General features: G+C 50.9%; 1 protein-coding gene across 6 annotated transcripts in view; it reads right to left on the bottom strand.

The window, feature by feature from the left end:
* The window catches only part of PI4KA (phosphatidylinositol 4-kinase alpha), a 151,996-nt gene that overhangs the window by 24,350 nt on the left and 113,796 nt on the right, over nt 1-13,850 (bottom strand). For all 6 annotated transcript variants that reach the window (XR_002727873.2, XR_002727874.2, XR_003307106.2 and 3 more), the window contains exons 31-36: nt 12,268-12,424; nt 11,572-11,699; nt 3,048-3,206; nt 2,649-2,800; nt 2,342-2,449; nt 1,579-1,706 (exon numbers count right to left, since the gene is read on the bottom strand). Coding sequence is in view for 1 of the 6 variants with exons in the window: in XM_023197967.3 (XP_023053735.1) it covers nt 1,579-1,706; nt 2,342-2,449; nt 2,649-2,800; nt 3,048-3,206; nt 11,572-11,699; nt 12,268-12,424 (832 nt within the window). In the remaining 5 variants the exon portion in view is untranslated. The remainder of the gene's footprint in view (nt 1-1,578; nt 1,707-2,341; nt 2,450-2,648; nt 2,801-3,047; nt 3,207-11,571; nt 11,700-12,267; nt 12,425-13,850) is intronic.

Here is a 13,850-nt window from a genome sequence, read left to right as displayed (position 1 = left end):
CCACTGCGCCTGGCCTTCTTCTATCCTTTAAAATATTATAGGCTGGGCACAGTGGCTCATGTCTGTAATCCCAGCACTTTGGGAGGCTAAGGCAGGTGGATCGCTAGAGGCCAGGAGATCGAGACCAGTCTGGACAACAAGGCAAGACCCCTATCTAAACAACAACAACAATAATAAAAATTAGCTGGGGGAGCTGGCATGTATCTGTAGTCCTAGCTGCTTGTGAGGCTGAGGTGGGAGAATCACTTGCACCCAGGAGTCTGAGGCTGCAGTGAGCTATGATTACACTATTGCATTCCAGCCCGGGTGACAGAATAAGACTCCATTTCTAAAAAAAGTAGAAAATAGAATAAAACAAGTATAATTTTCTTGATAAAGGATGGCAATTACCTGATCACCGGTAATGTATAGTCCTTTAGTACGGTGATAACTTGACGGGCTGTGGGGGCAGACTGTAAGGACTGTTTGCCCTCTTCTAAGTGGAGCCAGAAAGCTGCCTTAGAAGATCACTGCATCTGCTTCTTTCCTTCCTTTTCCTGCTAGTCAGGTTGTCAGCTGTGGGTCTGCTAAAGAAAACCCTACTGGCCAGGCACGGTGGCTCACACCTGTAATCCCAGCACTTTGGGAAGCTGAGGAGGGTGGATCATGAGGTCAGGAGTTTGAGACCAGCCTGGCCAATATGGTGAAACCCCGTCTCTACTAAAAAATAAAAAAATTAGCCAGGCATGGTGGCGCGCACCTGTAGTTCCAGCTACTCAGGAGGCTGAGGCAGAAGAATCGCTTGAACCCAGGAGGCAGAGGCTGCAGTGAGCCGAGATCGCGCTACTGCACTCCAGCCTGGGCGACAGAGTAAGACTCTGTCTCTCAAAAAAAAAAAAAGAAAAAAGAAAACCCTCTCTCTTGTCTCTCAGTCTGTGCTTAGTAATCAGCTAGGTACTGGGAGAACAAGGGCATGGCCTCCTTGGAGCTGTTTGCTGCTTGTTTGTGTGGCATGTTTCCCTTAAGCATTCCCTTCCCTGGAATACTGTGCCCCGTCCACCCTGCATGCCTGTGCAGCCTTTCAGACTGAGATCAACTGTCATCTCTTCCAGAAAACCATCTCTGACTCCCCACTCTGGAGGGGCCAAGTATCTATCCCGAGGAGTGCTCCCACAGTCCCCCCATATTGAAATCACCTGTCCATTTGACTGCCTCCTACCAGACGACAACAGACCACATCCCAGTCATGTGGGTGCACTAGCCTCAGCCCAATCCTGGGCCGTCAGCTGCCCAGAGGGGTATGTGAACGCAGCCAGCTGCTCAGAGGGGTATGTGAATGCAGCTGGTGCCAGCGCAGGAAAGTGCGGAGAGTGGAGTCTGCTCAGGGGCCTTGGGTGCGTGTTTATGCTTCTCAGCTTAGGCTGGAGGAGAAGCAGAGCCAGGCAAGTGCTGGCCTCCAATGACCGTGCAACACAGCCAAGGCCAGGGCTCAGGGGGCTCTAACTGCTCCATCCCTACCTCTGGGACCCTCAGGGCTGCCCACGTTGCACCCCTGTCCTGCCTGCCTCCACCATGAGCGGCTGCACTGCTTAGGGTTACCTGGGGGAACAAGCTGGCTGGCGGTCAGGTACTTCTTATCTGAGAACATGGCGGTCCAAAATTTAATCATGATGCTTATGTCTTCACGCAGCCGCTTCTCTCCTTGAGTAGGGAACTTTGGGGGACAGCTTCAAACAATCATAAGAGGACAAGGGCTGAGTGTCTGGAGTCGGGGACTAGAGGCCAGTCACACAAAGCAGTGAGAGGTGATGTACACAGTTTCTTAATGACAAAGGGTCAGCCCAAAGCCCATCATTAGCAAGGATGATCCGGCCCATTCCCATGGGAAGGTGTGGTGGCTCGGGAGCCCTCTTATGCCCTCCTCCCTCACTGCCCACAGCAGCCCCTACAGCTTTCCACTGAAGCTGCGCTTGTGGCAGATCAGGGCAATGAAGCTGCACTCATATAACAGCACAGTCTATGGGTGCAGAGCACCAGGCAGTGGGTGTTTGCAATTCTTTGTGCAATAAGCCTTCACATTAACAGGGAAATTAAATGGACGCACTTAATCTCCTAAATCAGTAGAACTGAGGGAAAATTTGCCTGTATCTCGCTGGGAGGCTAGCTCTCAGTACACGGGACACATGCACAGGGCTGAGGGTATTTAAATCCAGGGGGCCAGGGCTACTGAAGGAGGAGGTTGGTGAGCACAACTGGGCAACTGTGTACTCCTGTGAGTGACTTCCTAGGGGTCTGGGGCAGTAGAGCACTTCCAGGAGCTGGGCCATCCCTGGATGCTGCACAGCACACCTTGGGGGAGTACCTGAAGTAGTCAAAGGCGGTGGAGTAGATCTTCTCGCGAAGCACATTGCGGATGGTTGCATTTGGAACCACGTCAGCATGCAGGAGGGACAGCCCCAGGGTCAGCAGCCTGTGAGGGAGCCCGGCACCCAGTCAGAGCAGGAGCCTGGCCTGGGGCCAAGTTCACCCTCTGCACTCTCTTCCCTGCCCTTCCAGGAGCAGCTCACTGAAATGTGTTCCCTGTCTACGGAAGTACCGTGACACACAGATGCCCCACAACACACTGTACACACCAGCGGCCCTGTGCTCCCCAGGAAGAGGGCTCTCACTTGAAGCGGGGCCCGATGGCCGCCACATGCCGGTTCATGCTCCCCTTGGCCCCGCCGATGTTCAGGGACATGGAGCGCTGCAGCAGGCTGGAGAAGATCTCCACTTGGTCAGAGCTGCAGTACTTGGCGATCTCAAACCGCTGCACCAGGAACTGAGTGAGAAGAGGAAGACACTGTGGTGGTGGGGCTGCGCTGGGCTAACACTGGGACCGGCAGAGACAGCTGAGGAAGGGCTCTGGGCTGACTGGCCGGGCTTGCCAGAGGCTGCAACAGTCAGCCCCTGAGGTCACAGCGTCTGAAAACCTGCAGGCCTCAGGTTCGGCTACCCCCACCCCAAGACCAGTCCTGGCCCCCCCAGGTGGAGCACCCCAAAGCCTTGGTGGGGGAACAGGCACGTACGTCGATCCAGATGTAGTGGGGGGTCACTTCAGGAGGACAGGGTTTGGGCTGACTCGCTTCCGAGGCGGCCAGGGGGTCTGCTTCCTTTATCTCAGCAGAAAACAGGCCAAACTTCTGCTCCACCGTCATGTGCCAGGCCCCTGCCATCTCCCGCATGAACTACAGGTACAGAAGGAATGTTAGCTCCTCTGTGAAACACAAAAAGGGGCTACTGTCGTGTTTTCTCTAATTAAAAAAAACGAACATATGCTCACTGAATAAGATTTAGAAACTGAGAAAAGTATGAAGAAAAAAACGGAGATCGCCTATAGTCCCACATCCCAGGGTCATCCGTGTCAGTGCTTGGTTTATTTTCTCCAGCCTCTTGAGGCTGCATTCTGTTCAACCCAGTTCACGATGTGGACGTTGCAGGGTGTGAGGTGGCAGCACCCAGGATGTGCCTGATGCCCTGACAGGCACTGAGTAGCTGACTTTTCTCGATAACCCTGAGAACGCTCTGTAGCTGTGAGTGGGAAGACCCCTGTGTGGGCTGCTGAGCTGGCAAGGGCAGAAGAGCGGTTCTGGATCCAGAGCCTGGCTCCTCCTCTCCACCCCACACAGACCCTACCCAATGCCTTCATCCCACTAACCAGATCAGGAACAGTCCATGGAGCTGAGGAGAGCCTGCAGTCACCATGGCCAGGCCTGGGAGCCCAAGCTCAGGCTGCTCCCACGGCCCAGTCATGCTCAGCCAGGTCCCCATTCCTTGGGGAGGCATGAGGGGTGCCCAGAGGGAGCAGCATAGTGCCAGGGAGACACCTAGGTGCTGGAGAGAGTAAGACGTGCGGCTCACATGTGGAAAGCCCCCACAATTTCTGGGTGTTTTTATAAGGAGACCAAGAAACAGCATTTGGCGTCTGGCCATAGAGGATTTCTATCCCTCTGTTGTCCAGCAACACCAACTCCTGCAAGGGCTCCAGGCGCCTGTGCAGAGGTGGCAACAAGGCCCAGTGAGCAGAACACACACCGCAGCTCCTCTCCAGTACCCATCCCCTCCCTTCTTCCTCATGAGGTGGATCAGGGTGGCCACGTAGCCAGTCACGGAGCTCTCAGCCAGGCTCCCTGCTGGCTGGGGCGGCCACTGTTCTCCCCGGCCACTCTAATGAGCCAGGGAGAGCGAACTGGGCGGGGCCCTGGGAATGCATGCCAGGGTGAGCTTCATAAGGTCAAGGCAGCTGGCCTCTCCCTTTTGTACTCTGCTCTTGTCTCCCTTCCTGCTGGGAGGCACAGAAGCCATCTGGAGGCCTTGAGGGTAGAGACAAAGGCCACATAAGCCCAGGATGGCCAGGAGCCGACAGGAGCCTGGGGCGGGGCTGCACTACTCTGTCTGCCGCTTCCCTCTAAGCTGCCCGTGGCCTGAGGACTCCTGGGGGATGAGACACTAGAACCACTAGAACCTGCTTTCTGTTTCCTGCAGACCGATGTAGTCTTATGGAAGCAGACAAGGGAGCAAAAAATGTATTTGGGGGGAACCCTAGAACTGCCAGGGACAAGAAGCCATGGCAGAGCCACACTCCCACCTACTTGTTAAACAACTACATCCTGGTGGCCGCCTCTGTGCCAGGGCCTCGTGGGCTCTGGGTGTGGTGCCGCAAATGAAGACAAACATGACCACACAGTCTATGGTGGGGACCACAGACAATAAGAAATAAGCTACATACACTGAGAATCACTAAGAAACAGCAGTGCGAGTCAGCGTGTGACAGACCCGGTGGCCAGGGAGAGCCCTGGCAAGGAGGGGACATCTGAGATGAGCCCTGGAGGAGATGCAGGAGTGAGGCACAAGGCACGGCTGTCTGAGAAGAGGGAATGTATGACACGGCCTATGGTGGGAGCAGCACAGGAGGGCAGCTTCAAAAGTGAAGCTGATGGGATGTGTGGAGAATCATCCGTGGGAAGTGCAGGCAGGACCCCAGCATGGCCACAGCACAGCAAGCGAGGGGAGGAGAGGGGATGGAAGTTAGGTGGGAAGGGGGCCTGCAGGTCACAGAAACAAGCCCGCCTTTGAGTCTGTAGGGGGGCTCTGATTCCCCCCTGGCTTGCGCCAGCTGCATGTGGAGAAGGGGAAGATGCCTGGGGGTGGGGAGCAGGAGGCCAGGCCAGGGGGCAGCAGCTGGGATGCTGGGACTTGTCAGATCCTGGATAAATCTCAAAGGTGAAACTGATGGGTTGTGCTGAGAGTCATCTGTGGGATGTGCACAAGAGGAAGTCAAAGATGTCTGAGCAGAGGGAAGGACCTCGCTGGCATCTACAGTGAAGGGAAGGACCATGTTGGCATCTACAGCGAAGGAAGGACCATGCTGGCATCTACAGTGAAGGAAGGGGCCATGCTGGCATCTACAGTGAAGGGAGGGACCTCGCTGGCATCTACAGCGAAGGGAAGGGCCATGCTGGCATCTACAGCAAAGGGAGGGACCTCGCTGGCATCTACAGTGAAGAGAAGAACCACCCTGGCATCTACAGTGATGGCAGATGGGCGATCAGTGTAGGGGTGTCTGGAGCTGAGGTTGGACCCATTAGTTGGGGCTGCTAATCAGTTCGCCACGCGGGCTGTGGGCCAAGCCACTGAAGGGATGCCCCTGGACTAGGGGAGACTGGGCTGGGTAAGTAGTGGAGCTGGCCAGACTGCCCAGGCAGGGAGGAGGAGCCCTGGGGCATGCCAGTGCTGAGAAGGCCCTGAGCTCAAGAAGGTCCCTTTATTCTGGAGGATGAAAGGGCTACAAAAATTACAAAGGCCTTAAGTCCCTGGGAAGGACTGTTAGGATCCCACAACAGTTGCTTTCAAGTCCCAGTGCTCTGAAGGAGGCTGTGAGCAGCTTTCCCTGAGCTGATCTGTCCTCCTGCCACCTGGGACCTGCTAGTGATATCTGTACTCCATCTGCCCTGCCCCAGGGGTCCCTGGAGGCTCATTCAACCCACTGCTGAGGACCAGACAGGGAGGTCAGAGGTTCAAGGGCACCTAGACTAAGGAAGTGGAGAGGAGAGGAACGGATCCGGGCTCCAGAGCCCCAGGCACAATGTGAGGGCTGACACGTGATCAGGAGCACCCCCACTGCCCTGTGAAATGGGAACAGCTGCAGCCCCTACTCTCTGAGACGGAGTCTTGCTCTGTCGACCAGGCTGGAGTGCAGTGGTGCAATCTCAGCTCACTGAAAGCTCCACCTCCCGGGTTCACACCATTCTCCTGCCTCAGCCTCCCAAGTAGCTGGGACTACAGGCGCCCGCCACCTCCCCCAGCTAATTTTTTGTATTTTTAGTAGAGATGGGGTTTCACCACGTTAGCCAAGATGGTCTCGATCTCCTGACCTCGTGATCTGCCTGCCTTGGCCTCCCAAAGTGCTGGGATTACAAGCGTGAGCCACTGCGCCCGGCCTAATTTTGTAGTTTTTAGTAGACATGGGTTTCTCCATTTTGGTCAGGCTGATCTCGAACTCCTGACCTCAGGTGATCCACTTGCCTCGGCCTCCCAAAGTGCTGGGATTACAGGCGTGAGCCATCACGCCGGGCCAAGCAGCCCCTACTCTTAAGGCCCGGCAAGGTCTCAGGCTGAAGCAGCATGTGTAAAGGAATCCTGACCACAGCAGCACTGTGTCCTGACAGTCACAATTTGTGGTGAAACCAAGGCTTCCAGAAGACCCTGAGAGGAGGGCACACATGTCCTCTCCTGGGAAGTGGAGAGTCCCACCAAGAGATAGTGTGGGCTGGGCGCAGTGGCTCAAGCCTGTAATCCCAGCACTTTGGGAGGCCGAGACGGGCGGATCACTAGGTCAGGAAATCGAGACCATCCTGGCTAACATGGTGAAACCCCGTCTCTACTAAAAAATACAAAAAACTAGCCGGGCAAGGTGGCGGACACCTGTAGTCCCAGCTACTCGGGAGGCTGAGCCAGGAGAATGGCAGGAACCCGGGAGGCGGAGCTTGCAGTGAGCCGAGATCGCGCCACCGCACTCCAGCCTGGGCGACAGAGCGAGACTCCGTCTCAAAAAAAAAAAAAAAAAAAGAGAGAGATAGTGTGTAGGCAGGTGTGTGTAGGCAGGTGGGCGCCCTGGGCCCACACAAGAGTGAGTGTGGCTAAGATTTCCCAGGATCGGGCCCCTCCTGAGCCCAGAGGAGGACAGTCCCTGGGTGTGGGGGAAACTGTATCGTAAGCATAGACCCCAAGGCCTGGGCTAGATGGACAAGAGAATGATATACATATAATGCCCTGCTCAAGCTCGGCACATGGCAGGACCAGAGCACGTTATCAGTTACTACCTAGTGCAGCCCACATCCATTTATTTGGGGTCATGAATTTTAAGTACCATACAAGAATCACTAACCTTTCCCCTCTCAGTGAAATTAAGATCCCAGACCCCTGTAAGGAGGTCAGGCGCCCCACTGTCCCCACACTGAGATGCAAACAGCAAGTGTGACATCTCTTTATCTCTTTGGGAATGCAAGAAAAGACATCAATGATTCAGTGATTGCCTCTGAAGTTGGGCGATTCTTATTTCCCTCATTACACTCAACCCTTTCACCTTTTCCATGATGAGTGGACATTGCTTTTATAGTAAAAAAAAATTTAAAAAGCCCCCACCCTGGGCACTATGGGAACTGGACAGGTCAGGTCCTTGTGGTGGCAGAGACAGGGAGTGAGGACCTGAATGGCCAGTGCCAGGTGTGAGTGTGAGTGGGTGGAGAAACCTGACACAGACGAAGGGACCTGAGGCCAGCTGAGCCACTGGAGATGGCAGGGGCAGGAAGTTAAAGCTGGACTCCAAAAGACCCCAAACGAAACAGTAATTTGGTTTGTATAAAAATCCCTTTAAGACACCTTTCCCAATTTTGCTTAAATTGAAAAAAAAAAAAAAAAAGGAAGTGGGGTAAAAAGCAGGAAGAACCCACACTTCCTGTCAAGACCAGCTACTGAGTGGGAGGAGGAGCCGCCAGACATAAGAAAGACACTTCAGCTAGGCCTGTTGGCACACACCTCTAGTCCCAGCTACTGGGTCAGGAGGCTGAGGCAGGAGGAACACTTGAGCTCAGGAATTTGAGGTCAGCCTGGGCAACATAGCGAGACTGTGTCTTCAAAAAAAAAAAAAAAAAGAAAGAAAGAAAAAAGAAAAAAATAGAAAAAAAATAAAGACCTCCTTCTCTATGGGAAAATATACAGCAGTCCTCCTCAACTGTCAGCTTTATTTAAATGTACAACATCCAGTATAGAAACAAAGACTTTCTTTCTTTTTTTTTTTTGAGACGGAGTCTCTCGCTGTGTCGCCCAGGCTGGAGTGCAGTGGCGCGATCTCGGCTCACTGCAAGCTCCGCCTCTTCTCCCGCCTCAGCCTCCGAGTAGCTGGGACTACAGGTGCCCGCCACCACGCCCGGCTAGTTTTTTGTATTTGTTTTTTTTTTAAGTAGAGACGGGGTTTCACCATGTTAGCCAGAATGGTCTTGATCTCCTGACCTCGTGATCCACCCGCCTCGGCCTCCCAAAGTGCTGGGATTACAGGCTTGAGCCACCGCGCCCGGCCAGTTGGAAACAAAAACTTTCAAACAGTGAAGAAAAAAGATCAAAAGAAACGGACCCACAGATGATTCAAATACAAGAACACACCAGATAAGGATACAAAAATAATTACAATAAATATGCTCAAAGATTTATAGAAATAATGGAAAGAATGGGTGAAGGTAAGAGAATCTCAGCAGAAAATGCAAACTATAAAAAAGAAATGACTGGGCGTCATGGCTCATGCCTGTAATCCCAGCACTTTGGGAGGCTGGGGCAGGTCGATCACCTGAGATCACAAGTTCAAGACCAGCCTGGCCAACATGGTGAAACCCTGTCTCTACAAAAATACAAAAATTAGCCAGGCATGATGGCGGGTGCCTGTAACCCCAGATACTCGGAAGGCTGAGGTGGAAGAATCGTTTGAACCCAGGAGGCGGAGGTTGCAGTGAGCTGAGATTGTGCCACTGTACTCCAGTCTGGGAGACAGAGTGAGACCCCATCTCAAAAAAAAAAAAAAAAAAAAAAGAATTAACTAGAAATCCTAGATCTGGAATTGTTTCCTTTGTTTCCTTTTCTTATTTTTAAATTAAATTTAATATTTTTTTGTTGTTGTTGTTGTTGTTTTCTAGATCTGAGAATTGTATCTGAAATAAAAATACACAAGATGGCTTTATAGCAGAATGAATAAAGCAGAAAAAAAGAATAGTGAACTGGTATATAGGTAAAAAAAAAAAAAAAAAAAACCAAATGAAAGAGTGAGAAAAATCCTGAAAAACTGAAAAAGACTACAGAGAACATCAATGATCTATGGGACAATACCAAGTCACTAATATATGTGTACCTGGAATCCCAAAAGGAGAAGAGAGAGAGAATGAGGTAAAAAAAAAATTTTAAAAATATTGACCTTAGAAGCCTAGGAAGTAAATAGCAAGTTTAAAAAAAAAAAAAAGGCCGGGCGCAGTGGCTCATGCCTGTAATCCCAGCACTCTGGGAGGCCGAGGTGGGTGGATCACAAGGTCAGGAGATCGAGACCATCCTGGCTAACACAGTGAAACCCCGTCTCTACTAAAAATATAAAAAATTAGCCGGGCGTGGTGGCAGGCACCTGTAGTCCCAAGCTACTCGAGAGGCTGAGGCAGGAGAATGGTGTGAATCCGGGAGGTGGAGCTTGCAGCAAGGTGAGCTGAGATAGCGCCACTGTACTCCAGCCTGGGCGAAAGAGCGAGACTCCATCGCAAAAAAAAAAAAAAAAAGAAAAGAAAAAAGGAAAAGAAAAAGAAATGACAAATAAATATTGACCTAAAGACTTCCAAGTTTGATGAAAATCCTAAATCCCTAAAATTAAGAAGCTCAATGAATTCCAACAGGATAAATACAATGAAATTCACACATAGTCAAACTACTAAAAATGAAAGATAAAGAGAAACATCCAACAAGTAGCCAAAAGAAAAACAGTAACACATACAGTCATCCCTTGGTATCCTCAGGGGAACTGGTTCCAAGATGTGGAACCCACGGATAAGGAGGGCTGGCTGTACTGAGAAACAAAAAGACTGTTGACTTCTCTCCAGAAACAATGCAAGACAATAGAAGATATATCTGAAATGCTGAAAACAATAAAATAAAAAACTATCAACCTAGAATTCTGCGCCTAGAAAAAATAATCCACATGCATCAAAAATGAAGGTGAACTAAGATGAGAGAATTTATTTCCAGAGACCTGCATTACCAGAAATGTTAAAGAAAATTACTCGTGCAGAGGAGATCACAGGAAGACTGGAAAAGTGTGAGTGATGAAAAACATTTGGATAAATTTATAAAGCTGTAACAAAACCTCTTCTTAATTTCTTTGAAAGACTTTTGACTTTTTTTGAACAAAAACAACATTGTAAGGTCTAATGCATATGGCAGTAAAATATGAAAACAGGACACGGAATTGAAGGGAGAAATTGGGTGTCATAATGGCAGTGGGTGTCTACAGTGGCAATGGTATACAGCTGTCTCTGCAGAATCCTCTCCCCGGCAAGAACTATAACTGCTGTGGCTGCTCCAGCTGTCATTTACTGACAGCTCACTAGGATGCAGGTGTTCTTGTTATGATGCCCACCACGCAGGTGAGGAGCCCTGCCCAGGAGTCAGAGCCCTACAGGCTGAAGTGTGACTTCCACCGCCCTTCTGCACATCTTTGATGGGAGCAGGCTGATCAGGCTGAGAACCCAGCACCTCCCTGACTTCACAGGTGTCCCCCTGACTAGATAACCTCCCCCAGGTGCTCACTGGACCAAAATGTTTCCTAAGAATGCTGAATGATGTGATGGACACAAACCCCACGAGGTTATAAAATATCAGGCAAATGTGAGGTATTATCATCACTGCCACCACCACCAGCCTGGAAAATTTTAATTCCGTTTTTGGAAACAGTCCAACTTTCCTGAGGAAACAAGAAAATCAAAATCCCCCTTTCTGACCACTCATTTCAACTGATCCTAAGAAACACAGAAAGAAAACATGTAAATTCCCTGTTACCCTGACAGTTAATAGGATCTTTGAAAAATAAAATTGTTCTTAAGCATTTATCTAATCAGCTGAAAGGTAAGTATAAACTTCCTTGTGGGCCCCCCGCAGTAGCAACTCCAGAAATACAGATGCAGGGAAAAGGGGCTGATCCCGATTAGGTCAAGAAAAACGTTCCTGTGGACAAACACAACTGCTCCCAATCAGATTCAAAGTTAACAGGTGTTCAAGAAGCTGGATCTTCCAATTTCAGTAGGGAAATGGCTCCCCCTACCGTTTTGGGAGATAACGGCTTCTAGGCACCAATGGGATGCTGTTAACATATGTTCTATTTTCTGTGACTGTCACATATAATAATAGAATCTATAAGGAGACTGAGGCTTGAGAAGGTGAGGGGCTTGCCCAGTGTCTCCATGCTTGGTGGTGGCGGCACCCGGGAAGGCTCTTCCCGTCTCTTATCCCATCCCATCCTCAGGGTCCTACCGGCACTTCTACTCCATCCTTGCCGGCCAGCAGCCATTCCCAGCAGGCCAGGGCTGTCTCCATGCCATGCTCGTTGAACATCCGGAGGGGACCCCAGCACAGATGATGAAGGAGCTGCGGGTCACAATCTGGAACCGAACACACCTCAGTCAGAGGCCTCCAACAATGGCTGAACCCCAAAACAGCTTCCATAGGCCAACAAGAGTTGACCAGCTGGGGCCAACGATGGCCTTTTATTGACCTTCCACTCATGAGAGATAACTCCTCTACTGAAGGAGCTCCTGCTCTTTCTCCTGCCAGGACTCCAGCTGACTATGGGTCATGAAGGCCAGCATTCATTTAGAAATGAGCCCAGAGGCCGGGCGTGGTGGCTCAAGCCTGTAATCCCAGCACTTTGGGAGGCTGAGATGGGCGGATCACGAGGTCAGGAGATCGAGACCATCCTGGCTAACACGGTGAAACCCCATCTCTACTGAAAAAAAAATACAAAAAAAAAAGCCGAGAGGTGGTGGGCACCTTGTAGTCCCAGCTACTCGGGAGGCTGAGGCAGGAGAATGGCGTAAACCCGGGAGGCGGAGCTTGCAGTGAGCTGAGATCCGGCCACTGCACTCCAGCCTGGGCGACAGAGTGAGACTCCGTCTCAAAAGAAAAAAAAAAGAAATGAGCCCAGAATTCCATGGTGCTTCCATGAGTTACCTTTGCTGCTAATAAGCATTGCGGTCAGCTTGAACATGGCCTGTGTGTAGTGCTGAGGATGACTGCGGTCTAACGCTGAATGTAGATCCTGGACCATCATTTTGTTCAGGTCAGACATCTGGCCTGTGGTGCCTGAGAACCGAATCATTCCATACACCTGCAAAAACATTCTCATCAGCAACTAAGCATATAAGCCAGGCAGTGTGGGTGAGGCCCTGGAAGCCACCAGATCACACTTGTGGTGGCAATGGTGGGTGCCTCGCTGCCCCAAAGTAGAGCTCATGAATGCGGAGAGACAGGCTCATTTCAATGATGCTACTACTGATCACAGCTTTCTTCTGAAAGAATAGCTCCTCTAGAAATGCAAGTTGGTGGTGCCACCACTGCAGATGTTCCCCGGGGGTGGGAACCTCGTCCCTCATCTTTGTACCCAGCAGTGAGCCTGGGGTCTGACCCATGGTGGGACTGCATGAATGTGACCTGGATAAATACATTTCCTCACACTCATTAATGACTCAAACAACAAGATCAGCCTCCTTGTTAATATTATTATTTTTTGAGAGAGGGAGCCTCGCTCTGATGCCCAGGCTAGAGTGCAGTGGCATGGTCTCGACTCACTGCAACCTCCGCCTCCTGGGTTCAAGTGATCCTCTCACCTCAGCCTCCCAAGCAGCTGGATTACAGGCATGCACCATCATGCCTGGCTAATTTTTGTATTTCAGTAGAGACACGGTTTCACCATGTTGGCCAGGCTGGTCTCGAACTCCTGACCTCAAGTAATCCGCCCGCGTTGGCCTCCCAAAAGTGCTGGGATTACAGGCGTGAACAGCCATGCCCAGCCCTTCTTACTAATATTAATAATTTTTTCTTTGAGACAGAGTCTTGCTCTGTTGCCCAGGCTGGAGTACAGTGGTATGATCATAGTTCACTGCATCCTCGAACTCCTGGGCATAGGTGATCCTCCTGTCTCGGCTTCCCAAAGTGCTAGGATTACTGGCGTGAGGCACTGTGCTTGGCTAACCTATCTATTTTTAAAGTCAAATATAACTTTTTTTTCCAGAGAAAAGAACATACAAGTGACAGAGTGCTTAGAGGGAGTGAACCACCACTCAGACCAGGCCACTGATGGACTTTCAGAGTCGCCAGGGAGCTTAGAAATGGTATAGACTACGCCAGGTGCTGTGGCTCATGCCTGCAATCCCAGCAGTTTGGGAGGCTGAGGCGGGCAGATCACGAGGTCAGGAGATTGAGACTAGCCTGGCTAACACATTGAAACCCCATCTCCACTAAATATACAAAAATGTAGCCAGGCATGGTGGTGGGTGCCTGTAGTCCCAGCTACTTGGGAAGCTGAGGCAGGAGAATGACATGAACCCGGGAGGCGGAGCTTGCAGTGAGCTGAGATCACACCACTGCACTCCAGCCTGGGCGACAGTGCGAGACTCCATCTCAAAAACAAAAACAAAAACAAACAAACAAACGAAAAAGAAATGGTGTAGATTAGCTTCTGAGTTTATGGAGCAGGAAATGGAGGACCAGAGATGTGATGCCACTGGTCACGCTGGAATAAACTGTGGCATGGT

This window comes from Piliocolobus tephrosceles, chromosome 19, assembly GCF_002776525.5.
Source record: "Piliocolobus tephrosceles isolate RC106 chromosome 19, ASM277652v3, whole genome shotgun sequence".
Lineage (NCBI taxonomy): Eukaryota > Metazoa > Chordata > Mammalia > Primates > Cercopithecidae > Piliocolobus > Piliocolobus tephrosceles.
This window is presented reverse-complemented; position numbering and strand designations above follow the sequence as displayed.